The following is a 27,269-nucleotide window of genomic DNA, read 5'->3' on the forward strand; positions in this document are numbered from 1 at the left end:
TGTGCCACAAATTCCTCTTCTCACCAATTCTATTCAGTACCTCCTCATTAGTACCCCTTAGAATATGTTCAAGAATTTTGCACCAAACTGATGTTAAGGATACTGATCTGTAATTTTATGGATCTGTTCTTTTACCCATCTTATACATAGGAGTCATCTGCACTTTTTTCCCATTGCTTGGGACTTTGCGCTGGGTGAGAGATTCATGATAAATGTAGACTACGTAAGGGGACAACTTCATAGAGTACTCTCTGGTGGCTCATTTGTTTTCAACTCATTCAGTTGTTCCTCTATGTAAGTGATGCCTAATACTATGTCTTCCATAAGGTAATCTGTGCAATGGTCAAAGAACTGTATGTTTGTAAAATTCTCCTACATAAATGATATCTTAAACATGAAATTTAAAACTTCAGCTTTCCTTTTGCTGTCTTCTACTGCCGCACCAAACTGGTCTTCGATTGACTGGGTAGATGACATGGACCTGCTTAGCGATTTTAAATAGGACCAGAATTTTCTTGGGTTTTTGGCCAGATATTTTAGTGAGGTACAATGGTGATAACTGTTGTATGTTTCGTGGATAGATATTTTTATAGAAACATTAAGCTCTACTAACATTTGCCTGTTGTCATTTGCACATTCTCTTTTTAACCAAGAGGGCAACAGCCTTTGCTTCCTCAGCACTTTTTGAATTTTGTTGTTAAATAATGGTGGATCTTTTCCATCCTTAACCCACTTACTAGGCACATTCTTCTCCATATGATTTACAATCTATTTAATCTTTTCTCATAATTCCTCTATGTCCATCTTACTGGAACTCAGTGATGTCATTTCAGTGTCTAAGTGAGATACTAACAATTGCTTATCTACTCTTTCTAGCAGAATCACTCTACCAGGCTTTTTGACCAATTTATCAACTTTAGTAACCATAGTCACTTTGATGACATCATGGTCACTAATTCCCATCTCTATGCTAACACTGTCAATAAGGTCATGCCTGTTTGTAGCTAGAAGGTGTAAAACATTTGCACTGCGTGAGGGCTGTCAAACTACCTACTCAAGACAGTTTTCCGAAAACATTTACAGAAGTACTTCACAAGACTGTCCATCTGTAGCCCCTGCAATGAATACATAGATGTCCCAATCTAAACTTGATAGGTTAAAGTCACCTCCACCTAGTACTGCATGATCTGGATATTTATGCACTATTCACTGTAGACTTTGTTTGAATGACTAAAACTGTCGCAGCAGAAATGCATGGTCAGTAAAAGCATCCAACAATTAACTTGATTTCATCTAGACCTTTTATATGTGACCAGATAACTTCACTGTCACACTCAATTTCAACCTAAATAGAGGCAATATTTTTGTCAACTGCAATGAAAACGTCCCGTTCTACAGCATCTAATCTGTATTTATGATATTGTTCCACGACTTGCTAAGTATCCCAGAGCTTTCTACTTTGAGTTTCAGGCAGCTCTTGAGCTCAAGAATAATTTGAATGCAAGAACTTCCCCAGAGGGCAATAAATTTGGGAACTTTATTATGAATACTTCAACAATTTACTGATAACATTTTGTCAGTTGAAGTGTCTTTACTTTGAACACAGTCTGATTTTGCCATCTGCATATCATCTTGGAAAGTGTTCATTGGAGTATCTTGAACTACCATGAGCCGTGGTAAAAATTGCTGTTTTGAAGAGTACGCCACTGCGTGTTGTGTGAAGCAGTCACCCTCCATTTCTGGCGGTGGCACTGCTGTGGCAATCGCAGCTTCTGTTTCTCCCTCTGGTGGGAAAGGGGAAAGGTAGCCTGTTCACATGCATTTAAGGGGCGCTATTAGCTCGCTGGGTGTCGAGTCTGGTCATTTGGTCAGTGTGGGGCAGTCATTGTCTGTCTGTCATCCGTAGTGCTAGTATGTGTTAGGCTGCTAGTCTGCTCGAGTTTGTTCAGGCAATGGTTATTGGCAGTTGGATCGATCGGAAGGTCGGTTGCGCACTGGGACACAAGATGACTTGTCCGTCTCGAGCGTCGGCGCATGTGAGGTCGCCATGTCAGTCCAGTGGGCTGTGCCGTATAGCAAGGGGTAGTGGCTTCGTGGCCGACATGAGAGCAACAGGAGTCAACCCACGATATCGGTCTGGCCGGGTTGAGCTGCGATGCCGTGAGATGGGAGATCGGCACGCCTTCCTGCGTCCGTTGAAGCAGCTGGCAGTGGACGGTTCGGGAGAGCGTTTTGGGGTTGCTGTTCCAGGTCTTCGCCAGACATTGCAGTTTATTAGAAGTTAAGTGATTCGTGACATGCCGTTTCATTTACTTGTTAAATTCTACTTGTTTTCTTGGTCAATCTCATGTCCCCAGCTTGCTCGTCTGTCTCCCGTCCACATTTGTTAGGCAGTTAGTGTATGTCTGTCTCTCTGTCTGTCTGCTGTACATTAATAGCTGCCTCTGTCATGTTTGTCAGATTCGGTGTTAACAAATTTATTCCTGAAATATGTTTTTATCTTGCCTATCATCTTGAGAGGCGGTATATGTGTAATGTAGAGTATGTTTGGCCAACCTTGTATATTTTATGTAAGACTGCATTTCATGGATTTTTATTTAAATGGTCATTTTAATATATAAAGTTGCCACCCTTCCACCATAAGACCTTTTTTAAAAAATCAAGTTGAGTGTTTTGTACCATTTCCATCCCTCCTACGTGGTACATAGTTTATGTGCTTGTGTGAGTTGTTAAAATTTTTTAGTTTAGGGTAATCTGGTGTGTTGCAGATTTGCACTAGTATAGTCTTTCAGAGGTTGTGGTGAATGGTCATTACTACAGCCATGTGAAAAGGGAGTGGCAAGGTTCTCAGCCCGAAAGCTCATACTGTCAAAAAATTTGTTCTTTCTCCCTCTGAATAAATTGTAACTTGATATTTAGAGGGTGCTTTGTGATTATAATTTTAAATCTGTTTCTAAAAAAATTCTTAAGAAAAGGTTTTGTAAGTAAATTCACAGTTCATACCACCTAAGCCAGGAAATCCCATTTGCATTCCACAAGTAGTCTGCTACCTGAGTATCTGCTTGATTTGTGTAGTTCACCTGTGCGTGACCTATCAAGGAGATTCCTACATTTCCCCTGAAAAATTGTGAACTATGCTTGCACCCCATGTTTGAGACCTGCAGCCTTCACTATTCCCACCACCCACCTGTCCAAATTAAGGTGGCCTCAGAACCCATGTGACAGGCATCGTTGGTGCCAACGTCAGCCACAACTTGCAGATGACTGCACTTTGCATGCTCAACAGCCATAGGCAAAGCCTCCCCCACATCTAGAATGAGAAATACCAAGGCTATCTTGGCTTTCTTTCCAGCCCTGAATGCTACCTCACTAAGGGGCTCCTCAACAAGCCTAACATTAGAGTGCACAATAACTTGCAAACCTGTAGCCATGTACACCTGTGCAGACCTCACTGAAGGAACAGCTACTTGTTCTCACAGGGTGAGTAGGTGAAGCCAGATGGCCAGCCTCCATACTGGTTGGCCCTCCACATTGAGCAACACAAATGCTTTACCACCTGCCACTGACCCTGCCAGGCAGATCCACGGCATTGGGTACACCAGCTCCATCTGCATCTGCCCACAGCATGCACACATCCTACTCATCCTAGCAAGACTAACTGAAGAAGTAAACTATAAAAGCTGACAGAAACCTAGATAGCAGCTTGCTGCCCTCCTGACATGCCACCAATGGATGCTGATGCCTTAATGAACTATGTAGCTAGCTGCTCAGACTTTCTTAATTTACACTTACAGTTAAAAAAATGTGACATTGAACCTCTTAACCCTCCTAGTACCACTGGGGTCAATTTGACACCATAAGCAAACTGGAAAATCATATCCTTCTTGTTTTCAAAGCTCCCCCCTCCCCCCTCACCACACAAATATATTGCTTTCTCTCTCTGAGTCAATCGCATCCAGTGTTGTTTCCTGTTCAAGGAGATGAACCCATGTTTCATCACTTCTGACAATGTTCGACAAAAAGATGTCACGATCAGCCTCATCATGTACAAGCAATTCTGCACAGATGGTCCTTTATTGCTCTTTAAGGTCTTCTGTTAGGTGGTGAGGAACCCAGAGGACGCACATCTTTGAGTACCCCAACTAGTGAACAAGTGCACAGCACTACTGGTGGATGAGTGTGCCAGCACTACCAACAGACACTTCCAGCGAGGTGTTTGATTGCGACCCATTAATCATCTCAAATGAGAGTGTCCACACATTCCAACACTACAAGGGTCACAGCTGTGTGTGGCCAGCCAGCACATGGGAGATCGGGCAACATTGTTGCTATGATAATAGACACCTAACCCAATGACTCTCCATGCTTTTGTTCACTTCCAGGTCTCTGCAGACATTCTGCAAGTACCTATGAATATCTGTGACATTTGGGTTCTCCCCAAAAGAATCTCAATGACAGCTCTCTGTTGGAATGCACCTCATTACAAACAACATTTGAAGGCTACCTATAGTGCTTCCACGTATCAGAACTTCATGAAACTATACGGGCTGAAGCAGGGATACTCCACACTGTCCGACAACAAATTCTACATTTTTTCAACCATAATTGGCACAGAAACAAAGCTGTTCCATTACTCACTGAATGTCTCTCTTAGTTGGTAGCTCATGTGGTAAAACACTCCAACTTAAAAGTTTGAAGCCTGACTTTATGTGATCATTTGCCTTAAAATTCTTCCTTTAGGAAGAAAGGAAGTTTAGGATTTAATGTCACATTGACAATGAGGTCATCAGAGATGGAGAACAAGCTTGAACTGTTTGAAGGACAGGAAAGTAAATGGGCTATGCTCTTTCAAGGGGACCATCTGGCATTTGCCTGGAGTGATTCAGGCAAATCATGAAAAAGGTAAATCTAGATTGTCAGACATGGGTTTGAAATATTTATTCACAGTTACCACTATTCAGATTATGTAAACACAAGTTACAAAATTTGTATCATCAAAAGAGGAAATGAAAAAATGTGCAATTAATATTTCATAAATCTCCACACATATTTTTACGAGACAGATAAATAATGATGGTTATTATTAAATTCATAAGATTTATACACAAATGTACTATCTCAAATATGGATCACTCGTACTGGTTCAGTAATGATACTAACCAAAAAAATATCTGCATAAAATTTTTCAATTTTATGACCTTTACCATTTTACTTGTGCAGCCTTTCATGTTTTTTGGTGTGACTGAACAATGCATGAGAAATCACCATTGTGATAAAAAAAAACTTTACCAAAACACTACAGTAAAGAAAAAGATGAACATTTATTCAGTAAGCTGCCACCAGATGAATTCCACTCGTAAGCTGATTGAGATGTTGATTTCATTGTAATGATATCTTGAGGTGACAGCGACCCCCCACCAACAAGGACAACAAGAGGACAACAGTGCTACTTAAAAGCATCAAGATTTCCAGAGACGACCATCAAGAACTTATGGCTATAGGCTGCAGTCCCATCTAAATGTATAGGTTACCAAAAGTGCATAATAAGGGTACCCCATTACACATCATAGTCGGAAACATAGGTCACCAGTTTCCTTTTGCTCATGTAAGGGACAATCTTATGATGAAACCAAAGCTGTGGCCCATGGGTAAGTCCATTATTCCCAGTGATGGTGAATCTGTTTATGAAATACATTGAGGGAACAGCTGTGAACCCTTCCACTTCCAAAGCAAACTATTTCTACCATGATGTGGATGACATATTTGTAATATGGTCTCATAGAATGGAGAAGCTCAATGAGTTTCTTCATCATTTGACCTCACACTGTCCTAACATCAAATTCCCACATGGAACTGGAGAAAGAAAGACTAATGCCATTCTTGGATGTTCTAGTGAGGTGGAAGGCAGTTGGGACACTTGGGCTGCCACCATCTTGCTCAGAACAGTGGTGTCTTGAAGACCGTGATCATATGGCATGTAACCACTGACAAAGAGAGCTTGTCCTTTGAACTTCCTCATCTATGAGAGGTTTTCCACAGAAATGGCTACTCCACAGCCCAAACTGAACACTATGGCAATCAGTTTCCAAGTAAAAATAAGAAATAGAAGAGGACAAATGGAAGGCATTAGCAACATTGACTAAGTAGGGACTGTCTTTGCAAAGATCAGCAGAAATAAAGAAATTTAGTGTTCAATATGTGGCATACCCAGTCACCAAAACAAGCAGCCTGCTTAGCAGTGCAAAGGACAATTTAGGCTTATAAAAGCCAGGTATATACAACATCCCTTGTGAGTGTAGCACATTATACATTGGTGAGTACATGTTCATGTATAGAACACCAACTCCACTCTAGGCTGAGACATCCCAGTACATCTGCAGTAGCTGAGCCCCCTCTGGAAGTATGATGAGAGAAAAATCCTTGTGCAGAAACCCAGATTCTGGGACAGAATCATTAAGGATATGACTGAAATCAAACTGGGAAAAACCTGATCAGCAGGAATGCTGGCTACAAAGCCAGCAAGTCACGGGATATCACGCTCAAATCTCTGCAGGAGCAATGGAACCTGCACTCAGTGAACAGATTTGTGACGACGAAAATGAAGGTAACGTTTCTTTGGCACCCACTCCATTGGTGAAAAAGACATTAGACACCATTAATCTGACCACAAGTGATCACAGTTGCTGACAAGGACTTGGACATGCACACAGACTTGGGCATGAATGGCACAAAAAAATGCTGGTAAACCTTCTGGGTTGTACGGTCATGGTCCATGAAAATTCTCAATTCCTATCTTTATGTTCAGAGTTGCACTGGACATCATCAGAGGTGGTTTCACTGAGTGTTGCCAACTCTGAGGATGTCCAGCACAGCCTTGAACAAAACATAAGAACTGGAGAAATTTCATGGAGCATGACCATACAACCCAGAAGGTTTATGTACAGGCAAGACATCCAGTCATGAGAGAGTTTGTTGTATAACTGCTGGCTAGACCACAAGGGGTGAGTGGTCGGATCAGGGGTCAGCTATAAATGGAGGAGCAGCTCTGACTACAGCTAAAATAAAGTTGAAATATATGATCATGTCATGTATTCCTGATATGATTGCTTCTTCTAGCATCTATATGTTAGCAAATATCTGTTGTTTAGGGCGATTAACTGAGTGAGAATGGCTAAACTGTAAATTAGAATGAATCATGGGAAACTCATAACATCATATCCTTTGTTTGCTGAGTGTGAGCTGTAAAATTATATTTCTATGTGGCTCTCCATGTGGGGAACACTATACCAGAAACACCAAATACCCAGTTGCAGGATATGATACATAATACGAGGTGTTCAAAAAGTTTCTCCGCAATGCAGTATGATTGTTAGCCATGTGTGCCGTATGATTGTTCGCCTGCCTGGGTTATGCACAATGATACTGCAGTGATATTCTGTACCCATTCATAGGAGAACTTGTGTTAAGTGAAATACTGAACGGCTATTTTCAACAAGATGATGCAACCATGCATACAGCTCACATTTCAATGTCACTGCTTGCTGATATTTTTGGTGATCACATAATTTCAAAGGGGCTTTGGCCTCAATGATAACCTGACCTAACACCATTTGACTTTTTCTTCTGGGTTACAGCAAAAGCAACTGTCTATAAAAACCGTGCAAAATCCATCAATGAACTGAAAACTGCAATATCCACTTTCACTGCTTCTGTTTTCTGTTATAGAAGAAATGTTAGAGCTTGTGTTTGGAAACATGATTAGATGAATTGAATTGTGTATTCAACAACAAGGGGGACACTTTCAGCATTTAATGTGAAAATTTGTAAGTAAAAATGAATATTCAATAAATTAATAACTTGTATTTCACTGAGTTTCATTTCAGTATATTCACTGCAGCATACGGCATGCGTAGCTAACAATCATACGGCACTGAGGAGAGACTTTTTGAACACCCCATATTAAAAGTCTGGATACTTGATACCACTTGAATCCTTTGCAACTCCTCCCAGTGCCAGTGCTACGAAACCTCACAGATCAGAACAGGTACGTAGTGCTGCTGTTTAGCTGATCTTAATTTACATTATTTTTTCCTTTATTGTTCTTTCACTACTCACTACAGTCTTCATCTCTCTTGTTTTCTATTAATGTTGTGCATCTTATTCAGACATTACTGACAGTGTTTGTGTTCTTTCACCAAAAAAATCCATTATTTATTCTTTATCCCAAAATTACCTTGTATCCCATTGCCATCTTCCAGTGCCTCAATTTTTTGCAGTTTTTTCCTTTAATTTGTTTTGACTTTTTCTGTTCTACTGGTTGATAAATAGACAATTCATTTCTGTCTCAAATGTTCTTTAACCTTTCTAATCTATGTGTTGTATCAGCACATTTACTCAAACATGAGATACTTTGTTTGAATGTGTGAGTGTCATTAGTCTGTTATGTAGTAAATTCTGTTTATTAGGTTCTACATCAGGTTCTCTGTATGGCAATGGACAAGATGATTTTAAAAAAATAGTAAGTTAAAGTGCTAGCTTCAAATCATCTGAAATTGCCAAACTAACTGCTTTGGTAACAGTGAATTGGCTGTTTTAATTGTAAGGTGCTAATCAATTGCTAATCTACATTTCCACCTATATGTACATATCTGGTGTTCAATCTGCAGTTAAAATGTTTTTGACAGTTGTATTCATCTTGCTTTCTGTTCTCGTTAAAACAGTATTCAATCTGCATTTAAAGCATTTTTACCTCCTATATTCATCTTGTTTTCTATTATAATTTTAAAAAACCACAAGAAAAATAACAGTTCCTCAGTGTCTACTTACATACTCTCAGTATTATAATTTTTACCAGTAGTTTTCTTAGACTGAAGAAGGAAAGCAAGTAACTGCAGAAACACTAGTAAATAACAGACTTAAAGTTTCATCAGTAAGTTTTTGCGAGGATAATTGTTTTTCTAGTAGAACCTCTTCAGATGATTCATCTACTGCCACCTATAATGTCCATCATGAATTCTGCATTGTCTTTGATTCTGCTATATTGTCTGAAGTAAAATGAAATGAAATGCATGTTTGACCAGGATACCCCCATCTGGGGTATTCAGCGACATGATGCAAGTCTTTTGGGTTGATGCTGCTTCGGCGACTTGTGCATCAATGATGAAGAGAACAACACAACACCCAGTCCCCAAACAGATTACATCTACAAATCCCCCCCCCCCCTCCCTCCTTGCCTGGGGATTCAACCTGGGCCCCCCTGCATGGCACTCAGACATGCTGACAATTCAGCTATGGAGGTGGACATTGTTTGAAGTTACCCAATCAGATAGAGACCCTAAATTCTCAAATGCTACTCAGAAATGGATTGTACAAGCACTTACTAAGAAATTGCTTTAACAGGTTAACTACACTTACCAAAAATTCTTCCAATGAATCAGTATCTGCCATACACTTTCCCTAAAATTAATATATGGCCATCCTACTTCATATCATCTCAAACATCTATTTTGAGTTATTTATATGTCCATGGTATGTAACTGATGCTGCAATAGAGCAAGCAGAGTTTGTAAACCATGATATAAAATTCAAATTGCATTATGTATGTTCATCATTAGTTACCAGCCACTGTGGCAAAGCAGATGCTTTTGTGTGGCAATTATTCAGTGCTTGCAATATGACTAATTCACAACTTGTCATGAGAAGTTTTAACTCCAACAATTTTAGTGGGAAACTTTTGAAAAACACTATGGCTCTATGTGCTCTGTTTACATCCGAAATTTCATTTAACACTATGAAGGTATTAATTGCCCACTCCTTTTTCAGTGACTGCTCCATGATTTCATAACCTACATGTAACAGGAAAAAGGATTTCCCTATGAAAACACAGAAAATATATGGACATTAACACACACATGAATTGTGGCAGACAATGGACAGGATGAATCTGCATGGAACAAAATGAAATGACAGGATTTAGTTGTAGATCTGCTTTCAAATATTACAAGTGAGTTTAGTGTGCTGAATACTAATATGGAGAGCATCTATTAGTGGGGTGGCATCATTTTTCTTGTGTATCGTGTAAACCATTTACTTCTTGTGCATCACTTATTTATGTGAAATCCTTCAGCTTAATCACATTGCCAGCAGAGGAAGAGAGCAGGTCTATGAAACGACATTCTTAATATTGTTATAATCATTGTGTGTCTGCTTGTAATTACATTTAAACTTTCTAGTAATGCAGTAATAATTTACATAATGTACAATATATTATAGTTCATACAACATAAGACACTGATAAAATAATAGGGTGCAGAGATAAGTACAAGTTTTATTTAGATTTTCATCAGTCAGACTAACTGCATTATCACTTTTTCAAAGGTTAACATGTTGCAAAAACAGTCAGGTATTTTTTTCAGTATCTTGCAAGATGATTCAATAAGTTGTATTAACTACTACTTATTGTTTGTTTTTCTTCCATTTTCTCTGACAGCTGACAATCAATCAAGAGAAGAACTCAAGAGATGACTAATTGAATATAATGCAAACCAGTTGTAACATGATGAATCTCTTCAGAAGAGTTGATTAGTACTACATCATGTAAAGAGAAGCAAAGCCTGGATGTTCCCACACTGCATGCTGGACTTGGCAACAAAGACTTGCGAACTTCATAGGGAAAAAATATATTTTCATGCCACCAACATGGCTTCAAAGAAAGTAAATTGACACAAACTGCTCCTTTTGCCTTTGTAGCCCTAACAGAAATAGACCAAATATAATCTGAAAAATACTTTGCCATTAAAAATCATTTGGTGTTATAGATCACACCACCCTATTGAGTAAACAGGAACATTTGGGAGTTAGGTGACCACCTATCAGTGAAAGAAACTTGTTTCTGTAGGCCAGAAAACAGGTAACTGAGTAGTATAGCTCCCAGTTATTTTGAAGAACAAAATCTAAAACATAGTGTCCTACAAAGCTCCACTTTAGAAACTCTTCCTGCTTTTTATAAATTATTTATATCCAGTCAGCTCCTATCATAAATATATGAAATTTACATATGGCAGCAATGTATGGATCAAATATAGATCTACTGAATATTTCCAGAGTGAAATTCAGAAGTGCAGCTCACACACTGAAAAATAACCTTATACTAAATACTAAGAAACTCTTTCAGTCTCTTGCTCAATACAGAACATCCACACAGTAGCACCAACTATTTAGTTAAACACTTTAAAATGCACAACTCACAAAATATCTTTGAATGGATTCAAGATGATCTAAGATGCAACAAGCATGTACAACAAATAAGTAAATCAAATTTCATTTGCTGTTTCAGTGTGCAACCCCCCCAAAAAAAAAAGCATGCTTTACTCAAGAAGAGTCATTGCTGCAATATAGTATTATCTTCTGGGGACACTCAAGCACCAGTAAATTATAAGAATCATGGAATCTGTAATGTCACAAATCTCTTGCTAACCTATTTTTAGTAAATTAAAAATTCTTTATTTCAATGAAAGGCAGACAAATAAGACAGAAAACTTTGCTAGCTTTTCAATGACTCCTTTTTCAAACTGAGTACACACACATAGACACCCACACACCCACATATAGCACCCAAATGGAATCAATAGTTCAGCTATACCCGGAAGCACACCATCAAAGAAAAATTTTGTTTCCTTCAATACAAGGTAAAAGCAGGATATGTTCATTTATCACACACACCTAACACTGAGACGAAATGCATCTCTGGAAAAAAGAAAAAGGTTGTTTAATTAAGAGTTACAAAAACAGATATAGAATAATATAAAACATCTGTCAAAAATTACTCTGCTGAAATGTTTCTATATTGTATAAGAATTACTTGCAACATGAAGGTAAAATTTAAATTTTACATGACTTAAGCTTAAACAGAAATAGAATATTTTAAAACAAAATAAAAATAGAAAAATATTTTGTTAATATAATATAAATATGAAATTTCTGTGTGATGTTAATGTGCAAAATGTATGAACTGCACTGTTGAACTGTAAGAGACCTTCATACGTTGCTGATAAATGTAGTGTATTATAATTTTTGTTTGCTTTCCCTCTTTGTTTGATCATACCATGCCATGTCACCACAGTAATCCACATCACATTTATCACCATATCATTTTGTATTATCCATAATATCACAATGCTGACTTGTCCTATATTGTACTGTACCTCTTGTCTGCACATTATTTATGGAATAATAAAATACAGTTACAATGATATTATCAGCCACACAAATGAAATACATTCCCATGATGGCTTTCAGACTTTATCATGTTTCCTGTACATACATACACACATTAATCCTTGTTCCTCAGATAATGAATATGACATGTCATAATGATGTGGAACGTGTCACTTTAACACAAGTTGTCTTTACAATTTTTTTCCAGTTACTACTTCATACCTAAGAATTCATCTATTGAGTAGAAGGAGTTGTCATTCAGAGATTCTTTTAATTTGCTTTTAAATGTTGGTTGGCTATCTGTCAGACTTTTAATACTATTTGGCAAATGACAAGATTTTTGTGGCAGCATAATTCACCCCTCTCTGTACCAAAGTGTGATTTAATCCAGAATAGTAAATATCATCCTTTCTTCTAGTGTTGTAGCTATGCACTTTACTGTTATTTTTGAATTGGGATGGGTTATTAATGACAAATTTCATAAGTGAATATAAGTATTGTGAAGTACGGTGAATATCCCGAGTTCCTTAAATAAATGTCTGCAAGGTGATCTTGGGTGGGCTCCAGCTGTTATTCTGATTACACGCTTTTGTGCAATGAATACTTTCTCTCTTAATGACGAATTGCCCCAAAATATAATGCCATATGAAAGCAGTGAATGAAAATAGGCATAGTAGGCTAATTTACTGATATGTTTATCACCAAAATTTTCAATAACCCTAATAGCATAAGTAGCTGAACCTAACCGTTTCAGCAGATCATCAATGTGTTTCTTCCAATTCAATATCTCATTAATGCACACAACCAGAAATGTTGAGTATTCTGCCTTAGCAACAAACTTCCGTTCGTGGTCTATATTTATCAATGGTGTTATGCCATTTACTGTACAGATATTGAGCGTTTTGTCAAAATTAGTGAGAGTCCATTTGCAGAGAACCACTTAATAATTTTCTGAAAGACATTGTTTACCATTTCCTTAGCTGATTCTTGCTTCTTGGATGTGATTACTATACTCGTATCACAAACAAAAAGATCTAGCTTTGCATCTTCATAAATATAGAGTGGCAAGCCGTTAATATATATTAATAACAATAAGGGACTCAAGACTGAACCCTGTGGGACACCATTCTTGCTACCTCCCCCAGTTAGAGGACTCTTTTGGTATTTGCAGACTATCTGAACTGTTAATTTCAACCTTCTGCATTCTTCCTATTAAGTATGAATTAAACCATTTGTGCACTGCCCCACTCATACCACAATACTTAAGCTTATCTATAAGAATTTCATGATTCACACAATCAAAAGCCTTTGAGAGATCACAAAATATCCCAGTGGGTGATGTTTAGTTATTTAATGCATTTAATATTTGATCAGTAAAAGCATATATAGCATTTTCTGTTGCAAAGCCTTTCTGAAAACCAAATTGACTTTTTGTTAGTACTTCATTCTTACAAATATGTGATGCTACTCTTGAATACATTACTTTTTCAAGAATTTTGGATAAAGCTGTCAGAAGTGAGATTGGGTAGTAGTTGCTAGCACCAGATCTATCCCCTTTTTATACAACGGTCTAACAATAGCATATTTGATTCTATCTGGAAAAATGCCCTGTTCCAGTGAGCTACTACATTTGTGGCTGAGAATCATACTTATTTGTTGGGAACAAGCTTTTAGTACTCTGTGGGAAGTGTCATCAATTCCATGTGAGCTTTTACTTTTGAGTGAATTTATTATTTTCCTAATTTCAGTAGGAGAGGTGGGTTGAATTTCAATTTTATCAAATTGCGTAGGTACTACCTCTTCCATATACTGCCTTGCATTTTCTAATGAATAACTGGATCCTATTTTCTCTACAACACTTAAAAATGTTTTCTACTTCTGACTTCTTGTTAACAAACTTTTCATTGTGTCTGACAGAAATAAAGATTTCCTGTGCTCTCAGTTGCCCTGTTTCCCTTTTCAAATTATTCCAAATTGTTTTAATTTTATTGTCAGATGTGCTAATCTCAGACATAATGCACTTACTTCTGGACTTTTTAATAACTTTTATTAATATAGTGCAGTAGTTTTTATAATGTTTCACTGTTTTGAGATCATTACTCTTCCTAGCTGTAAGATACATTTCCCTTTTCTGTTTACAAGATATTTTTATCCCTTTAGTAAGCCATGGCTTTATAGATGGTTTCTTACAACTATATTTCACTGTTTTCTTAGGGAAACTGTTTGCAAATATACTTACAAAGGTGTCATGAAATAGGTTAAATTTTATATTAGCATCATGTTCCCTGTACACCTCATCCCAGTCTAACTGTTGCAAGCTTTCCCTAAAATTTTGAATAGTTAAATCGTTACTGGGACACACTATTTTGGAGGACTGTTTTGCATTACTTTATGGAGCTATATCATATACTGTAACTAGCTGTGCATTATGATCAGACAGACCATTCTTAACAGGAAATGTTTTTATTTGATTGATACTTCAAGGACAAGCTTTCTATCAGACTCTTTCAGAAAATCTATGTTGAAATCCCCACAAACAATAATTTCCTTTCCTTTGTCTGACAGATAGCACAACAAAGAATCCAAGTTTTTCAAAAATAGTTGAAAATTTCCAGTGGCGACCTATACACGGCTACAGTTATAACAGTGCCATTATTTAGTTTATGCTCACGTGCACATGCTTCTATATGTTGCTCTACACAAAATTTTTTAGTTTCCAAATTTTTCACGTTATGACTGATTTTAACATATATGGCAACTCCTCCTCCCTCCATAGTGTCTCTACTTACATGTGCTGAAAGCTTATATCCACCTCCATTTACCATTTCCATACCTGCGACTATATGATGTTCAGACAGGCATAGTACCATCTATTCCACCCTCAGTTTCTAAATCTTCTAAACAAACAAGAAGCTCATCTTCTTTGTTTTTTAGTCCACTGATATTCTGATGCAATATATTAACATTATTTTTCACTGTGCCATTATGTGCTGAATCTTGTGACATACTAACATTATTTTTCACTGTACTGTTATGAGAATCTTGTGATATCTTCACAGCTCTAATATCTGCCAGTCTGAACTTCTCATTAAGCTTAATTTAAATAAATGTAGGGCGACTGGACACTGATCTTAGCCTAAAAAAGTATTCCCATGAGTTTCAGTGCCCCCTTAAAGATTTTGCTATCATCCCAAATCGTTTACCCTTCTCTTTCCTACTGAGATGCACGCCATGTCTTGTGAAGTCCCACCTACCAATACCATCAACAGAAACCAAACCTATGCCTGACATAGTAGCCACCCGAAGCAACTGATCTAGATCCCTATTGACCCTCCTGACAGAGGTATTCAGTTGGGGCCGGTCATACCGCATGAAAGCAGGAACCAAGCCAACAGTAGTATGGTTTGTTGCATATGCTATTTTTACCAAGTCACACTCAATATTGTAGCTCTGATACCTATCAATACTGTTTCCTGCTCCAGCCACTACCACAATATGATCCTGCTTTGTGAAAACCTTGCACAATGATCCTACATCCTCTATCACTTGGCTAAGACATGCACTGAGCATGAAAATACTTGTGATCTGGTATCTGTCACCTAATTTTTCCTGCAAGATCTGACCCATACCTCTTCCATGGCTGCTACCTAACACTGTACTGGTGCTAAACTCAAGAAAGCTGATTTACATCTTGTAAATTTCAAAATATTTGAGAAGGAAAGTTAAAAGTTCTCCAACATTCAGCTCAATTTGTCATGCAAATAATTATGAGCATATACACAGTTAAAATAATCAGCAAACTTTAAATGGTTCCATAAATTGGTAATATTTATTACCAGACACACAGATGCAACTTGTACTGATATTCAGAGCCTTAGGAATTATCAGCTTTTAGTATTTTAGTTACATATTTGCCGAATAGCTTTACTCTTACATGCCTATTGCATTTGCTGTTTCTTGTTTCATGCAGAATGTTATTATTGCCTTTTTATATTTACTAGTTGAAGTTACACTTGATGTTTGTCTCTTCTGACCTTATCTTTCCAATATTTTCACAACATGCTGACAGAGCACAAAATTACTTGGGAAAGAATAACTAGAACTTACATATGTATTTTTGAATCCTGCCATTTATTACCAGACACACAGATGTAACTGGTACTGACATTCGGATCCCAAGATACTACTACAAGCTTTTAATATTTTAGTTACCTATTTGCTGAATAGCTTAACAACTTACTGTCTGAACTGATGCTGCTGTATGAGGAACCATGTGTTTCATCAAGTATATGTGACATTTGCCATGCAGGTTCCTTGCCAAGCAACCAGTATGTCCTCATCTCTCCTTTTCCCTTGAAACAAGTAGAAACTCATTTTAAAGTGCAAATAAGCATTATGATAATGACTGAATGATATTTAAAAAATGCCAACCCTTAGGAATAGTTCACGAATGGACTTTTATAAGTACAGTTGACAGGCACAAACTGCTCTTACAGTGTAAATAAACATTGTGATAAAGAAGGAGTGATACAAAATATGCCAACACTTAAGAGTTGTTTCATGAATGGACTTATACAATGAGTACAGCTTATAAGCATATGCCACAGCTGCAGCTATATACATTCAATCTGAGTAATGCCAATTGGTTTGATTACTTTTTTGGTTATTTTTCTTAAAACTACAGGTTATTATCAATGGTTAGAAGATTAGTGAAGATTTTTCCATTATTATTAAGTAATTTAATAAATAAAATTTTCCTTCCAATACAGTAATAACTTAGTGTGTCTCAGTGGTCTGATACAAGTCTTACAATTGGATGCCACTTTGGTGACTTGCATGCCCCCAAAATATGCCAGTTACCTAACCAGGACAGAGGACCTACAGTTTACTGTGGACTTTGAGCCACGTGTAATTCCTGGCAACTCCTCACGTTGTTGAGGGGTGGAGGCTAGGTTAAAACAAAAACTGAAAAATCCTTGGACTGGAATTCAATCACGTGACCTCTTGGTTTCCAGGCAAGCACTTTACTGCTAGACCACCAGGCGTAACTGCCTTCCAATGATTCCATATCCTTGAACAAAAATTACTGAAGATTAATTTTATTTCTTATACTACTTCATTATATAAGGAATTCACATACCCTCTGTTATCTTAATTAAATATGGACCAATATTAAAAAAAAAAATAAAATAAAAATAAAAAAATCATGCCCAGCAGTAAGTCAACTGGAACTGCACAATTTCTCATGTGCAAATAATCTGTTGCAAAAATAATCTTGGAGCAGTTTAATAACCAGCAAAGGCATGTCATTTCAACACGTGAATGTTGATTGTGCAATGATTTGTTAGACTTCATGACAGCACGAACAGCAGCACACTGCAGTGTGGTCTCAGAACTCTGAGACTGCAGATGTGTGTGCAAGTTGCATTTATGTGAGTGTATGTGTGTGCATGTGTGTCTACTGCTGACAAAGGCCTTAATGGCCGAAAGCTTTAATTGTGTGAATCTTTTTATTGTGCCTATTGCGACTCAGCATCTCCGCTATATGGTGAATAGCAACTTTCCTTCTCCGGTATTGTTAAATTCCATCCTGGATTTTCCATTGTTTGATCTTTTCTGTTTTGTGTAGTTTGTCTCCAATAAAATAGTTTAAATTCAATTTATGTGAGATGAATTTGTGTATTTTAAAATTTTAATTCCAGTTCTACACTTCTCCATTATATTAGTGTGGTGTTAGACTCAGGACAATGGTTTGATGCAGCTCTCTGCACTATAATATCATATGTCAGCCTCTTCATCTCTGACTAACTACTGCAACCTATATCCATTTGAATCTGCTTAAAGTATTCACCCCTTGCTCTCCATCTACAATTGCCATCCCCCCCCCCCCCCCCCACACACACACACATTTCCATCCACTACCGAAATTGATGATTCCTTCATGCCTTGGGATGCATCCTACCAGCCGTTCCTTTCTGTCAGTCATCCATCCAGTAAGCTACAATTGTCCAAATACAAAAACTCTTAAATTTATTATATCAATTAATTGTCAATTTGTACTGTTTCCTATTTCATTTGGCCATTGTACATGACTATAACAGTTTTTCAGGTCTGATTTTAAACTTGCTCTTTTAGGTTCTTCCTGTCATTGCTGAGGGCTGAAGTGTATTTGCAGGTAAACAGTGCAATGCCATCAGCAAAACAAAGGTGTAACCTCTCAAGGGATTTGTTAATGGTGTGGCTTTGAGATATGCAAAATATTACAACTGATCTTGTCAGCTTCTTCAGATACTATGAGTCACTTGTTACATGTAACATTTGGTTAGACTGAAACCAGACTATGTTCCATTAACACATATTCCTTCTTTATCTTCACAGAACGTGGCAATTCACGAATTAAAACTAATAGTTTTTCAGGAAACTTCACAAGTACCAACAGTTATAAACTCTGTGGTCACAACCCTCCCTCTGAAAAAATCTTAACTTCTCAGTTTATGAACACCAGGCTCTGCAAATGCAGCATCTATCCTGCTTGATGCAGAGAAAGCTGCAATCTCCCATCTTCTCTAGTTACCACCCCTACTACCACTTACTATTTTTTTCTTCTATCTTCTGTCTCTAAGTGATATTTAGTTCTGATTTTATGTAACATGCATATGTGATGCTGGCATGAATCTATCTGTTTCTTATTTAGGATATGATTATAATAGAGGGAAACATTCCACGTAGGAAAAATATATATAAAAACAAAGATGATGTGACTTACCAAATGAAAGTGCTGGCAGGTCGACAGACACACAAACAAACACAAACATACACACAAAATTCTAGCTTTCGCAACCAACGGTTGCTTCGTCAGGAAAGAGGGAAGGAGAGGGAAAGATAAAAGGATGTGGGTTTTAAGGGAGAGGGTAAGGAGTCATTCCAATCCCGGGAGCGGAAAGACTTACCTTGGGGGAAAAAGGACAGGTATACACTCGCACACACACACATATCCATCTGCACATACACAGACATGAGCAGACTGGTCCGCTACTGCGCAGGAAAAACTATGAGGTTCGTGTGACCTGAAGTATTACAATAATACGTGGGGAACAATGGGAAAGTATTTCCACTGGCATTTAACATGGGTGAAGTACTTAGATAAGCCAACAAAAGAAGAGGGGTTAGTGAGAATTTTAATAAGACGAATACCCATTTACACAATGAAAGATATATTATGTAGTGTATGGAAAACAATAGAAGAATTTTAGTCCTTTGTGGACCCACTTGATGCCTTAAATAAAAACCACAACGAGAGCGTACACCAAAGTGAAAATCAGAATTACAAAAGGAATAGTAATAATAATTTTAAAAGACATGAGGGCAACTTAGCTAGAGTACACCAGTGCAACAGAAATGATGGCAATGCTAATTATCAGAAGAAGCATCCACCTTTGAAATTAGGTAAAGTAACTTCACAGGAATTTGTGCCAAGTAATAACAGAGCACATAGTGGTAACGTAGTACCTTTATTTGGTAACCAACCAGTGCTTATTAATAATGAGGAAAACGCAGTGCGATCTGTATCCAGGGCCAGGGCCCAGGTTGTAGAGATACACTAGGAGGCCTGATTCATAACAAATGCCTGGTTCATAACAAATATGTTAAGTTCATGCACATAATATCTACAAAAGAATGGATGTTACTGGAAGAACCAAGTGAGACTACATCTACATCTACATGACTACTCTGCAATTCACATTTAAGGGCTTGGCAGAGGGTTCACCGAACCACAATCATACTATCTCTCTACCATTCCACTCCCGAACAGCATGCATGAAAAACGAACACCTAAACCTTTCTGTTCGAGCTCTGATTTCTCTTATCTTATTTTGATGATCATTCCTACCTATGTAGGTTGGGCTCAACAGAATATTTTCACATTCAGAAGAGAAAGTTGGTGACTGAAATTTCGTAAATAGATCTCGCCACGACGAAAAACGTCTTTGCTTTAATGACTTCCATCCCAACTCGCATATCATATCTGCCACACTCTCTCCCCTATTACCTGATAATACAAAACGAGCTGCCCTTTTTGCACCCTTTCGATGTCCTCCATCAATCCCACCTATTAAGGATCCCACACCGCGCAGCAATATTCTAACAGAGGACGAACGAGTGTAGTGTAAGCTCATCTCTTTAGTGGACTTGTTGCATATTCTAAGTGTCCTGCCAATGAAACGCAACCTTTGGCTCGCCTTCCCCACAATATTATCTATGTGGTCTTTCCAACTGAAGTTGTTTGTAATTTTAACACCCAGGTACTTAGTTGAATTGACAGCCTTGAGAATTGTACTATTTATCGAGTAATTGAATTCCAACAGATTTCTTTTGGAACTCATGTGGATCACCTCACACATTTCGTTATTTAGTGTCAACTGCCACCTGCCACACCATACAGCAATCTTTTCTAAATCGCTTTGCAACTGATACTGGTCTTCGGATGACCTTACTAGATGGTAAATTACAGCATCATCTGCGAACAACCTAAGAGAACTGCACAGATTGTCACCCAAGTCATTTATATAGATCAGGAACAGCAGAGGTCCCAGGACGCTTCCCTGGGGAACACCTGATATCACTTCAGTTTTACTCGATGATTTGCCATCTATTACTACGAACTGCGACCATCCTGACAGGAAATCACGAATCCAGTCGCACAACTGAGACGATACCCCATAGGCACACAGCTTGATTAGAAGTCACTTGTCAGGAACGGTGTCAAAAGCTTTCCGGAAACCGATAATACACGAGTAATTGCGGGAACTGTGGAGACTTCTGAAGTTAACATATTTATAGACTCAGGGAGTGAGGTGTCACTCATTTCTAGTTTGTTCTTTAACACATTACAGACTGAACATTACTTACCACTGTTACCAGTAACTGGAGTTTACATAGTTGGTATAACCAGAACGAAAAGTAAGGTTGTGAAACATGAAACCCAGGTGAACTGTCACATCATAAATATCAGATTCCATCAAACACTTTTAATAGTAGAAAATATTAATAGGGATGTTTCATTTGACCTAGATCGGTTATTAGAATTTAATGTCATATTTATTTTAGAGGAAAATCTTCTTTGCTTTGGTAAAGATGACAATAGACGTTGTCTACATCTATATCTACATATATACTCCACTAGCCGCCGAGCGGTGTGTGGCAGAGGGCACAATTTGCGCCAAATTCATATATCACCCCCTCTGTTCCACTTGCAGATCACGCAAGGGAAAAACGATTGACTGAACGCCTCAGTATGAGCTCCAATTTCCCTTATCCTTGAATGGTGATCATTGCGCAATTTGAAAGTTGGTGGTAATAATATATGCTCTACATCCTCGGCGAAGATCGGATTTTGGAATGTAGTGAGCAGCCCCTTCCATTTAGTGCATCGTCTATCTGCAAGTGTGTCCCACTTCAAACTTTCTATGACATTTTTAATGCTCTCGCGATGGCTAAATGTACCAGTCACAAATCTCGCTGCTCTTCTTTGGACCTTCTCAATCTCTTGAATCAGACCCAACTGGTAAGGGTCCCATACAAACAAACAATACTCTAATACTGGATGAACCAACATATTGTAAACAATTTCCTTTGTTGAAGGACTGCATCGCTTCAGGATTCTATCAATAAACTGCAATATATAGTTCGCCTTGCCCGTTACTTTTGTAATTTGATCATTCCATTTGAGATCATTTTGAATAGTCACACCCAGATACTTGACGGATGTTACCGCTTCCAAAGACTGGGCATTTATTTTGTACTCCTACATTAATGGGGATTTTCATCTTTTGTTACACACAGTAGGTTACACTTACTAATATTGAGAGATAACTGCTAGTCATTACACCACACATTTATTTTCTGCAAATCCTCATTGATTTGTCCACAACTTTTGTGTGATACCACTTTCCTGTAGACTAAAGCATCATCGGCTAACAGTCTAATGCCACTGTCAATACCATCAACCAGATTGTTTGTGTAAATTGTAAAAAGCAGTGGATCTATTGCGCTGCCCTGGGGCACACCTGAAGTCACGCTTGTTTCTGTTGAAGTCACCCCATTCAGGACGACATACTGCTCTATGTCTGTTAGAAAACTTTCTATCCAACCGCATATGTATCGGACAGACCATAAGCAAGCACTTTTTGGAGCAACCAACAGTGTGGAACTGAGTCGAACGCCTTTCGAAAGTTGAGAAATATGGATACAACCTGGGAGCTGGTATCTAGAGCCTGTTGTATAGCATGCATGAAGAGGGCCAGCTGTGTCTCGCATGACTGCTGTTTCCTAAAACCGTGCTGGATTCTGCAGATGAGCTTTTCAGAGTCTAGAAAGGTCATTATGTCTGAACACAAAATATGTTCCATGATTCTACAACAAACTGATCCCAGTGAAATTGGCCGGTCATTATGTGCATCCGATTTTTTACCCTTTTTATAGATTACTAAGACCTGGGCCTTCTTCCAGTCCCATGGAAATTTCTGCTGTTCCAATGATCTCTGATAGATAAGAATGGTGCTATATTTGTAGCATAGTCAACATATAATCTTACGGGGATACCGTCTGGGCCAGATGCCTTCCTGGCGTTTAAGGATCTTAACTGTTTTACAATTCCAGATACACTATGTTAGCCATCCTTGCATTTGTTCAATAATTGAAAGGGGGAATGGTGCTGCAGTCTTCTATTGTAAATGACTTTTTGAAAGCTAGGTTTAGAATTTCAACCTTCTGTTTATCATCATCCATTACATTACCCATACTTTCAGCAAGAGGAGGTAATGAACTATTTGTTGCGTTCACTGATTTTACGTACGACAAAAATTTTTTGGGGTTATTTTTAGCATCTGCATATAAAATACTACTTTCAAATTTGTTAAAAGAATCTCTCATTGACCTTTTGACAGCTGCTTTCATTTCGCATAATTTCTGTTTGTCAGCGGGGCAGTGACTACGTTTAAAATGACTGTGCAAAATTCTCTGCTTTCTCAGCAACTTCCTAATGCCGAGATATCTAATATGTTCCCATCTCAAGTTGGTTTCTTGAGTTGGTTTTCTAACCAATTGCTCAAGGTTGTATGTTGAGAGCACTCCTAGAATAACTTCACACGAGTCTTTGCTTCTGTCCCCTGTGATAAACGTGTAATTGCCAGATTAAAGTCTCCACCTATAACTAACGGATAATTTGGATATTTAATTCCTATGTACTCAAGACTTTCCCTGAAACATTCTGCGATGTTTGTTGCAGATGCTGGTGGTCTATAAAAACATCCTAAAACAATGGTCAATCCTTGTCTGATTGACAGTTTTATCCAGACTATTTCACAGTCCTACCCAGTATCGATCTCAACTGCATTTAAACAGCTTTTAACTGCAATGAACACACCACCTCCCATATATTTGTAACCGATAATTACATTGCAAGACAAACAACTGAATGTTAATGTTTACGATTAACTGCTACAGCACGATTGTCACTAGAGATCGATAATGTAAATCACATATCACATCAAGCTGACATGGAAAACAAAGTAAACAAATCTCTAATATTAACCAGTGAACAAAAACTAGATTTACATAAAATTCTAATGGTATATGAAGTAGTATTTTCTGATTGTCTTGGTAATATCAGCGATTACGTATGTAAGCTTAAAAACAAAAGTGACACTTCATTTTTCTGTAAGCCATATCTAATACCGGTAAGGTTGAAAGATGCAGTTAAGGAGGAAATTGACAAAATGATTGGCAACAGTATAATAGAACTTAGTTCTAACGTCATGAATAACCATTTAGTACTGGTAAAAAAGTTTACAGGAGGTGTGTGATTAGTGCTGGACATGCAAACACTGAATAAGCATATAGAGACAGAGCGAGACAGACCAATTAACAATGATGAATTATTATCCAGATTTGAAAAGGCAAGGTTTTTTAGCACGATGGACCTGATAGCGGGATATTGGCAAATCAGGTTACATCCTGAATCAAAGAAGAATACAGCGTTTCTGTTTGATGGTAAATTGTATCATTTCAATGTGTTACCGTTTGAACTAAATATCTCACTATCCATATTTATATGTGCTCTGGATGAGGCATTAGGAAGAGATTTATCGAAGGATTTAATAATATATGTAGATGATATACTCATAATCTCAGCTACCTGGGAAGGACATGGTCTAATCTTGAGTAAGACCCTGAAAAATTTTAAAGAAAAAGGTATTACAGTGAAATTGGCTGAACCGTACTTTTGCGTGACAAGAGCTTAAGTTTTTAGGGAATATTGTAGGGGTGCAGGGGATTAGACCAGATCTGGAGTGCATAAAAGCTATTAAGGAATGTTCACCCCTAGAAACATAAGACAACTGAAGGGATTTATAGGAATGGCTGGATACTGTGGACAGTATATACGAGGTCAAGAACTGAATGACCCAAGAATTTTACGTTTATTAAGAAAGGGAATACCATGGGTTTGGGATCAAGAGGCAAATGATGCATTTGAAAAGGTAAAAAGAGCATTGGTAGAATCACACATATTACATCATCTGAGTATGGGCAAACCATTTAAAATTTCGACCGATGCATCTGATTACGGTATCGCAACAGGACTTTTCCAAGGAGAGTGGGGTCTAGATAATGTAAATCACAGATCCATAGCTTTTGTCAGCCATAGTCTTAATACACATGAATTAAACTACACAGCTACTGAAAAGGAACTGTTAGCAGTTGTATGGAGTATCCAGAAATTTCAAACACTAGTATGGGGGTCAGAAATCCATGCCTATACAGATCATCAAGCTCTATCTTTTTTAATGAACAGTCGGTTATTACATAGTAGATTAATGCAATGGATGTTGTTCCTACAGGAATATGACATTAAGATACAGTATGTAAAAGGTACTGAGGATATTTTACCGGACACTTTGTCTAGTTTACCAGTAGGCATGGAAGAGTTAAAATGTATGGAAAGACCCGGCCTAATTTTTGCAATTAATCTTTTGACAGTAGAATATCCACATACCAGGATACGAGAGATGGCTCGAAGAATAACAGAAAACATCCATCATGATCCCTATTTTACAGAAATGTTTGCTATGTGTATCAGGAATTCCTTACCTCCTAATCAAGAGGGGAAGAGGAAAATTATAGGGTACAATTTGTTTTGGAGAGACAGTATAACGTCGCAACGTTGGTGCATATGCATTCCGAAGTTAATGGAAGATGAAATTGTGTGGTATGTTCATACAGGATATGGACACTTCGGAATAAAAAGTGTATAGCTCATATGAATAACTTCTTTTATTTTAAGAAGCTAGGACATAAAGTAGCATCTTTAATTAAGACCTGTGAAATCTGTCAGAAGGTGAAAGAGAGTAACACTCATGTTAAATACAAAATGTATCCAATTATTCCCAAGACGTTACATGATCTCACAGCAGCAGATTTTTTTGGACCAGTTCTGAAAGGAAAGGGAGGAGTGTCATACATTTTGATCATCACAGAGTGCAGGTCAAAATATGTTAAGTTATATCCTATCAAAAGAGCAAGTACACAGATGGTTATACACTGCTTGCAACAGTACTTTCTGGAAGTAGGAAAACCAAATCAATTTCTCACAGATAATGGACCACAATTTGTCAGTAACGAATTTAAGTAATTTCTAGCTTGGAAAGATATTTGTCAAGTATTAATATACAACTATAATCCGTCCTAGAATCCGTGTGAAAGATTTATGAAAGAAATTGGGAAATTATGCTGCACCTACTGCCATGAAAAACATACTTCATGGGCAACAAAAATTAAAGACTTTGAACTTACTTTAAATGAATTACCACTTTTATCAACTGGATTAACATCTTTAGAAGAAATATGCAAATCCTTTATAGGAGGCCCTCTTATTAAATGTTTTAATTGGCCTGAACAACCTATTGTCGATTATAAAATTAATCAGGAAATAGTTTCCAAAAATTTGGTTGAAAAGGCACAACAAAGAGTGAGTAAGCATAATGAAAAAGCTGTAGAACCGCAGTACAAGGTCGATGACCTTTCTGCTCCCAGGATTGGAATGACTCCTTACCCTCTCCGTTAAAACCCACATCCTTTCGTCTTTCCCTCTCCTTCCCTCTGTCCTGATGAAGCAACCGTGGGTTGCGAAAGCTTGAATTTTGTGTGTGTGTTTGTGTTTGTTTGTGTCTCTATCAACATACTAACGCTTTCGTTTGATAAGTTACATCATCTTTGTTTTTATATATACACTCCTGGAAATGGAAAAAAGAACACATTGACACCGGTGTGTCAGACCCACCATACTTGCTCCGGACACTGCGAGAGGGCTGTACAAGCAATGATCACACGCACGGCACAGCGGACACACCAGGAACCGCGGTGTTGGCCGTCGAATGGCGCTAGCTGCGCAGCATTTGTGCACCGCCGCCGTCAGTGTCAGCCAGTTTGCCGTGGCATACGGAGCTCCATTGCAGTCTTTAACACTGGTAGCATGCCGCGACAGCGTGGACGTGAACCGTATGTGCAGTTGACGGACTTTGAGCGAGGGCGTATAGTGGGCATGCAGGAGGCTGGGTGGACGTACCGCCGAATTGCTCAACACGTGGGGCGTGAGGTCTCCACAGTACATCGATGTTGTCGCCAGTGGTCGGCGGAAGGTGCACGTGCCCGTCGACCTGGGACTGGACCGCAGCGACGCACGGATGCACGCCAAGACCGTAGGATCCTACGCAGTGCCGTAGGGGACCGCACCGCCACTTCCCAGCAAATTAGGGACACTGTTGCTCCTGGGGTATCGGCGAGGACCATTCGCAACCGTCTCCATGAAGCTGGGCTACGGTCCCACACACCGTTAGGCCGTCTTCCGCTCACGCCCCAACATCGTGCAGCCCGCCTCCAGTGGTGTCGCGACAGGCGTGAATGGAGGGACGAATTTAGACGTGTCGTCTTCAGCGATGAGAGTCGCTTCTGCCTTGGTGCCAATGATGGTCGTATGCGTGTTTGGCGCCGTGCAG

The 27,269-nt window shown here is 38.3% G+C and overlaps 1 protein-coding gene across 1 annotated transcript in view; it reads right to left on the minus strand.

Annotated features, from left to right (window-relative positions):
* LOC126235028 (guanylate cyclase 32E-like) overlaps window positions 1-27,269 on the minus strand; it is a 434,536-nt gene that overhangs the window by 14,123 nt on the left and 393,144 nt on the right. The window contains exon 20 of the mRNA XM_049943763.1: window positions 16,457-16,568. Coding sequence (XP_049799720.1) covers window positions 16,457-16,568 — 112 coding nt within the window. The remainder of the gene's footprint in view (window positions 1-16,456; window positions 16,569-27,269) is intronic.

This window comes from Schistocerca nitens, chromosome 2, assembly GCF_023898315.1.
Source record: "Schistocerca nitens isolate TAMUIC-IGC-003100 chromosome 2, iqSchNite1.1, whole genome shotgun sequence".
In the NCBI taxonomy this organism is placed as follows: Eukaryota; Metazoa; Arthropoda; class Insecta; order Orthoptera; family Acrididae; genus Schistocerca; species Schistocerca nitens.